At 45.7% G+C, this 8,319-nt stretch overlaps 1 protein-coding gene across 1 annotated transcript; it reads right to left on the reverse strand.

Moving 5' to 3' along the window:
* Window positions 1–545: 545 nt before the first annotated feature.
* Window positions 546–4,956, reverse strand: LOC108937889 (purine nucleoside phosphorylase-like). The gene is made up of 6 exons (XM_018758100.2): window positions 4,786–4,956; window positions 3,099–3,268; window positions 2,218–2,321; window positions 1,864–2,039; window positions 1,302–1,492; window positions 546–1,053 (listed from the first exon to the last, which is right to left on the reverse strand). Exons 1-6 carry the CDS (start codon window positions 4,809–4,811, stop codon window positions 848–850), a joined length of 873 nt encoding a protein of 290 aa, XP_018613616.1. The 5' UTR covers window positions 4,812–4,956; the 3' UTR covers window positions 546–847.
* Between the last annotated feature and the right edge of the window lie 3,363 nt (window positions 4,957–8,319).

Raw genomic sequence — 8,319 nt, forward strand, 5'->3', positions numbered from 1 at the left:
GGGGCAGACCCAGGACACGTTGGAGAGACTATGTTTCCCGGCTGGCCTGGGAACGCCTTGGGGTTCCCCCAGAGGAACTGGAGGAGGTGTGCGGGGAGAGGGAAGTCTGGAGGACTCCGCTCGGACTGCTGCCCCCGCGACCCGGCCCCGGATAAAAGGGGAGGAAGATGGATGGATGGATGGATGCTTCTGTTTAGGCTGAAAATGCTCTGAAAAACTGAGCGGTCAGGGGCTATACCTGCATCTGCAGGAATGTGTGCAAAAGAAAAATTCAGGTATGGGATATATGTGGTTTGTCCAGATTGTTCTCATTCCTCCAGACATGCAAGGTTAGAAAACAATTAATTACCGGAAGAGTAATTACAGGAAGGATCCCTGCTGATCTCCCTGTCTGAAAAAGCCATCATACTGTAGATAATATATCAAAATGAACTGTGGAAGGAAACTCTGTAAAGACAATTTTGGTAAAGTTAGATTAGGAAGAATCCATGTGTTCTGAGACACAGGGGGCTATTGGGGGAAAAATATATATAGCAGCCAAATCGTGATGGTCACAAAAGATGAAACCTTTACTTTTCTAAAACAAATGCAAAGCAAAGATGTCTCCAAGTTCTATACAAGCATATAATTGGTTCATCACATCTGACCCAAGGAATACAAAGTATAAAAGTATTAAAGAGAGGGGGGATGCAGACACAATCAAAAGCAGTAAAAAAGAGTAATGACAGTAAAATAAGAGCAGTAACACTGAAAGTAATAAGGGCAGTAAACATAGTATAGTAGTGTATAGTGTAACTGTGCCAACGGTCAGGTTAGCCAGCTGAAACCCCCACTGTATCCTTCACACTCAGTTGTGTTTGATGCGGGACACCATACTGGAGACCAGCTTCTCCAGCTGCTCGGCCCGTTGCTTCCCAGTCTGCAGCACTTCCTCATGGTTGGCCTTCTCCTCACTGTTGTAGTCCATCACCGCCTTGTTGGTGATCAGCGACAGGGCAAAGACACGCATGCCGCAGTGGCGGGCCACAATCACCTCATGGACTGTGCTCATTCCTGATGGATGGACACACACACATACACACATACCTTAATTCTGTCACCTGCTTTCATAGCCATCAAGACTGAAAGGCACTTAGAGCTCTTTCTGAGGTCCTACAAGATCTCTAGATTACAGCATAGTATGGAATGCTAACCTGCTTAAGTAATGCTCAACTCTTCAGGTTTTTATTAATTTTTTTATAGTGCATTTGTTGTTAACAGTACATGCGCTGACAGTTGTCATAGTTTGGGGTCACACTAACCGACAGCATCCGCCCCCAGTCTGTGCAGCATGCGGCATTCTGCAATGGTCTCGTAGGAGGGTCCACCCAACACGCAGTAGACTCCTTCACGCAGGAAGTCCTTGTAACCGAGTTCCTCGCCCACGTCCTGTGCCAGCTGTCTCAGGTCCCGGTCATATGCATCTGACATGCAAGGGAATCGCACTCCGAACCTGGAGGACAGTATCACAGTTACATACCGGCAACTGTCACACTCCTTGACTTCTGGATTAGTCACATTCCACTGCATACCTGTTGCTCTGCTCCACCTTCCAAATTAGCTTAAACACACATTAACATGAAGAACGTGACACACACTCCACGATAACAACCATATATATATATATGCAATCAAAAAGCCCATTCACACAGACACAAAGACAGACGCCCGAGACTCTTACCGCTCCCACCTTCCAAATTAGCTTAAACACACATTAACATGAAGAACGTGACACACACTCCACGATAACAACCATATATATATATATATGCAATCAAAAAGCCCATTCACACAGACACAAAGACAGACGCCCGAGACTCTTACCGCTCGTCGTTTTTCCCTGCCAGTGGGTTGACCCCAGCAAAACCTGGCATGTTGATATGGTCCTTGATGATCATGATGTCCCCCACCTTGTAGTCCTCATTCAACCCTCCAGCTGCATTGGTCAGGATCACCGTTTTCACCCCCAGGAGCTTGAAGATCCTCATAGGCAGTGTGGTCTGCAACACCGGAGCCATGAATATTCGCATTGTACAGTGCAATGCAAAGTAGAGAGGAATAAATTTCATCTTATTCTTGTTGGCAGAGAGAGAAAGAAAAGATACAGAATAGGCTAAACAGCACGGAAATCACGGCACATGTCTGAAGAGGTGACAGTATGCGTAAATAAATATACACCTTTTGGACAGGGTGTCCTTCATATAGATGGAATCTGCCCTGCATGCAGACACAGGGTTTCCCTTCCAACATCCCAAACACGAGCTGTCCTGTATGTCCAAGCACTGCAACATATGAGGAAATACCAGTGATGTCTCTTGAGTCCACACAGATGCTCAAGCAATCAGTTCTTCACTCTATTAATTACCTACCTGTACTGTAATCGTATATGATACATTACATAATGAGCAAATAACAACTATTCGACAACCATTCCCATTTGCAGTACGCAGGAGTGTGGCTATACTAACATTTGGCATTCTTGGCCACACTTGGTTGAGGAGGGTAAGATATGGCAAGACTGTTTTACATGCACTGCCTGAGGACAGTGCTGTGGAACTTGAACTGGTGTGGATGGCAATGCAGCCCAGTGCACCTGGTTTATGCTGTTGTGCATTTGGTGTGTTGTTTGGTTTATATTTTCAGTAGAGAACTCCATAACGAGACTCCATGCAGCGTCACACCTAGTCACTCCCCAAACCGAGCACACCTCAGCATACCACCCCATTCCACAAAGATCAAACTGCACTCGCTCACTTCATATTCTTACCTGGAACATATGAATTAAAAATACTCTACTGTCAACCCAATATAATGTGGATGTTGGGGAAAAGATATGTTTGACTGCATTATATTTAATGCACCCATTCACAACTAGAGGAACTGGCCACCAACAATTTAGGGCAAGTACCTTGCTCAAGGGCAATATAGCTAGAGGTGGGGACTGAACCTGCAACCTTTGGATCTAAACTCCAACCACTACACTACCAGCTGTCTACTGCATGTACCTCTGACAATGTGACACAGAAAAGTGACAACAGCAACATCCACAGACCACTCACCAGTGCTCTGAGGGAAACTGGGGATGTCCTCATATTTGAAGACCACCTGATCCTTCAACATCTCTCCCAGGCCCCCGAGACCGGAACCGCACACAATGCCCACTTGTGGACGCGCTGCCTTTTGAGCCAGAAGCCACTCTGCTGTGCTCTTGCACTCCTCATAGCCATAACTGATAAGAGGATTTGATTAAAAATGAGAGTCAAATACCCCCATACCAGTATAAAAAACGTGGTGGTCGTCACAGTTCTAACATTGTCATTGTCTTTTCTGTAATTATAGTAACACTTATAAGGGGCCTCTGGAACATTCTTAACGTTCAGCTTACTCTCCCTCCCCCATCTAGATCAGAAAATACCACTTTTAAACAGAGCCATTTTAGTAAAATCATTAAAGTGAAACACCAGTAAAATGTGATTTCTGAGATAAAGACTGTGGTTTATGCTCTTCCAGTATTTTAAGTCCCATGACCTGACTGGTAAATATAAAAATTGCACATCTTTCAGTGACATTTTGAAAACTGTACAGAGACATGACTTGAGGGCCCAGTCATGTGGTGAGCAGGGGAGACATGGTCTCATAATTAAGATCATCCAGCTGCACCGATTTAGCACCAAATAAAAGCACCTAACAGAAAGCAGCTGACCTTACAGTAATTTCTCATGTCTGCATCCACCATCCATATCTCACTTAGATCAAATAAGTCGGTACCACTTTACATTTTTCATGTATTTTAAAAAGTTGGGGGTAAATAAAAAGCATAATTGCACATTTTAATGCAGAAAAGCTATTCTAATTAGAATAATGTTCTGCCCACTGCACTAATATAATATATATACATATAATCACACACACACACACACTTTCTGAACCGCTTTGTCCCATACGGGGTCACGGGGAACCGGAGCCTACCCGGCAACACAGGACGTAAGGCCGGAGGGGACACACCAAGGACGGGACGCCAGTCCGTCGCAAGGCACCCCAAGCGGGACTCGAACCCCAGACCCACTGGAGAGCAGGACCCGGTCCAACCCACTGCGCCACTGCGCTCCCCGCATTACATATAATCAGTGTTGTACAAATGAACTGCTACGCTGGCAATATTTTGTTCTAAATTATATGGGAGTATGTGATAATTCCACCAGGCTTATGAAGCACATTAATTTCTAAGTATTAGGAACAGTTAGAATACAGTTACATTTACTTCTTTATGTCCACCTCTCTGTTGCCCTCGATTATGACATTTAGTTGATTCCTCGGGAAGTGCATTGAAATGCCTTTTTCAGAGATGCCTAATATTACATGAAGGCAACTGTTTCGAGGAAGACAACATAAAAGATAAAGGCCAACCTCATAATAAAGCTGGCTGTCCTGTGCCCTCAGATCTTTTAGTAATACCAATTAAATTAACTTCAATTGTTTTTAGAACTTCATGTTTCTGCTACAATTTAATAGACCCGTGTTTACGCTTCCAGCCCCTAAGTGTCAGTAAAACGCACCTAAACAGTCGTGTTTTCACGAGTCTTGGTGATTCTAACAGCGCGCCAAAGAGGCGTTCTGTTACCATAGAGACCAAATGGCGATAATAACATTGAAAATGGCTCGAATTTGAGGGAAGCTGCGCTCTGATTAAAGTTAAGACATATTATTTAGTTTGGAACATAAATATTTTAGAATTTCTCGACTTACTCTGGGGTAATTTCAGGAAACATCATTTAGGTATGAGATCCGCCAGTAATTCAACAATACACTCCTCCGTAATTTTTGAATTAAAAAAAAAAACTAAACGGTGTACAAACTAACTGCTGATTTATAAATTGCTCCTCCCCGTCACCCTCGTGTGACGCAAACAGTGACGTAATAAATCCTCGTTGAATGATCCATGGGCGTTTTCCGAAACATACACACCTTCTTGCGTCGATTGCTAATTTACATCTTGTTGTATTGTTACATATTGTTACCATAGCAACTGCAGTGGCGCTCCTTTAGAGCGCGGAGAGTGGCATGAAACAGGAAGGTTTTTAACACTGACGAGACTAAAAAGAACTGAAGTACACTAGTACAATTGTATTATTTGTTTTAATAGAACGTTCAAATGTATTGCAAGACAAAGTAGTTTAATATATAAAAAAACAGGCGACAAAAACAAAAAAGGCTATGTAAACTTAATTTGGAATGCTTCGATATGAATGTTTAATTCTGATTTTATATTTTTTTTTCTTTGTCATTTTAATCATGTACCGTTCAAATGGTTTGTACAGTTTCGCATTTGTTGAGAGAGATTTTTTTTTGTTTGTTTTGCCCTGAAGAATTGTATACCCGCTCTTTTTTGTAATAAAAGAAAATAGAACACTTATTTTCAGGCAACTTACAATATCAAATAACGTGAAAACCTGTGTCAGATCAGCAGAGGTGGGTGCTAATGAGTTTAATTTAGTTTAATAGCTGATGCACTTACATTTACATTTATTCATTTAGCAGATGCTTTTGTCCAAAGTGACGTACATCTCAGCAAAAGTACAATATATATGCATTACATTAAGAGATGGAGACGTAGCTGCAGACATGAGTCTCAAGTAAACCTAGTTTGTTCCCTATCACTTGCTGCACCGAGGTTCATCGTTCAAGTAGGTGCATAAAACACAGGATAGACAAATCCTCAAACCCTCCTACCAATGTTTTTTTTAATATAAGATACACAAGCAAATACAATGCCGCAGTAGTGGCTGAATGAAGGCTTTATCTGGGGATGCTCATGAAGTTATGGTGCATGAACATTTATACTGTACATGAGCCGGAGAGATCTTAGGCAAAATGGGTCCGGAAACAGTGAGTTTTCAGACCCTTCTTGAATGCAGACAGAATTTCAACAGTTCTGAGTGAGAGGGGAAGGTCATTCCACCACAGCGGAACCAGAACCAAGAACCTCCGTGCTTTACCTTTCGTGCGCGGGACTACCAAGCGAGCAGAAATAGACAAGCAAAGGGGTCTGGCTGGGATGTAGTGGATGATCAAGTCTTGTAAATAGCTGGGAGCAGTTCTATTGATTCCCTTCCTGGATCGGAGTCTTGGCGTAGCGGAAGGGATAGCATGATCTAGGGATCTCCAGAGCTGTGTCGTTGGGAGCATTATGCTTCTGGGAGGGTCTTCCAAGGCGAACAGGTCTGGAGTGAAGATCCAGACTAACACGATCCAAAAACCTCCACGAAAAAAGTAAACAAGAGAACGTTTACCCTGCCTGGAATAGGGTCACCGGGACCTATCCCTGGAGCCAGGCCTGGGGGTAGTGTTCCTAAGCGAGCACCTGGTGGCCGGGCTCAGCCTGAAAAGGCATTGTGGGGGGGCCATGTGGGCCCACCACCTGCAAGGTCCAGCATGGGGGTCCAGTGCTATGTATACCTGGTGGCGGGAGGGGGTGGGGTGGTGCATGGCGTCACGGCCCCTCGCGACGAAAACTGGCTCTTGGTACATGGAATGTCACCTCACTTGGGGGGAAGGAGTCGGAACTGGTCCGGGAGGTTGAGAAATACCAACTAGATATAGTTGGGCTCAACTCCACTCACAGTGTTGGCTCTGGAACCAAACTCCTCGATAGGGGGTGGTCCCTCTCCTACTCAGGAGTTGCACGAGGTGAGAGGTGCCAGGCGGGTGTGGGGATACTCACAAGTCCCCGGCTGGCTGCCATACAGCTGGAGTTTGCCCCGGTGGATGAGAGGGTCGCCTCAATGTGACTTAGGGTTGCAGAGAGGGAAACTTTGACTGTTGTGTGTGCTTATGCACCAAACAGCAGTTCAGAGTATTTGGCCTTCTTGGAGAAGGTGGGAGGGGTTCTGGACAGGGCCCCACCTACAGACTCCATAGTCCTGCTGGGGGACTTCAACGCTCATGTTGGCAATGACTGGAAAATCTGGCGGGGGGGTTATTGGGAAGAACGGCCTGCCTGATCTGAACCCGAATGGTGAAATGTTATTGGACTTCTGTGCTAGTCATGGTTTGTCCATAACAAACACCATGTTCGAACACAAGGATGCTCATAAGTGTACTTGGTACCAGAGCTCCTTGGGCCAAAGGTCAATGATCGACTTTGTAGTCGTTTCTTCTGACTTGAGGCCACATGTTCTGGACACTCGGGTGAAGAGAGGTGCTGAGCTGTCAACTGATCACCATCTGGTGGTGAGTTGGATCAAATGGCGGGAAAAACTGATGGACAGACCCGGTAGGCCCAGGAGTTTAATGAGGGTGTGCTGGGAACGACTGTCAGAGGACCTTATCCAGAATGATTTTAACTCACACCTCCGGGAGAGCTTCTCCCATGTCCCAGAGGAGGTAGGGGACATGGAGTCTGAATGGACCCTGTTCAAAACCTCCGTTGTGGAAGCAGTCAGGCACATCTGTGGCCAAAAGCTTGTTGGTGCCAGCCAGGGCAGCAACCCGAAAACCCGCTGGTGGACACCAGTGGTGAGGGAAGCTGTCAAGCTGAAGAAGGAGGCCTTTAGGGCCTGGTTGGCTCTGGGTACTCCTGACTCAGCAGACGGGTACCAGCAGGGGTGGTGGTCCCTATCTTTAAGAAAGGGGACCGGAGAGTGTGTGCTAACTATCAGGGAATCACACTTCTCAGCTTCCCTGGGAAAGTCTATGCCGGGGTGCTGGAGAGGATGCTCCAGCCGATAGTTGAACCTCAGATTGAATAGGAACAATGCGGATTCCGCCCTGGACATGGAACAGTGGACTAGATTTTTACCCTCTCACAGATCATTGAAGGGGCATGGGAATTTGCTAATCCAGTCTACATGTGTTTTGTGGACTTGGAGAAGGCCTATGACCGTGTTCCCCGAGAAATTCTGTAGGAGGTGCTTCGGGAGTATGGGGTACCGGGGCCACTATTGCGGGCCATTCGGTCCTTTTACATACGGAGCAAAAGCTGTGTCTGCATACTCAGCATTAAGTCAGGCCTGTTCAGTGTGGGTGTTGGACTCCGCCAAGGTTGTGCCTTGTCTCCACTCCTGTTTGTGGTTTTCATGGAAAGGATATCAAGGCGCAGTTGAGGTCAGAAGGCATTCTGTGTGGGAGTCGGATGGTGACGTCTCTGCTTTTTGCATATGTTGTTGTCCTTTTGGCACCGACACATGGCTGCCTCCAGCATGCACTGGAACGGTTTGCAGCCAAGTGTGAAGCAGTGGGGATGAGGATCAGCACCTCAAAGTCTGAGCCCATGGTTCTCTC

Source organism: Scleropages formosus, chromosome 1, assembly GCF_900964775.1.
Source record: "Scleropages formosus chromosome 1, fSclFor1.1, whole genome shotgun sequence".
Lineage (NCBI taxonomy): Eukaryota > Metazoa > Chordata > Actinopteri > Osteoglossiformes > Osteoglossidae > Scleropages > Scleropages formosus.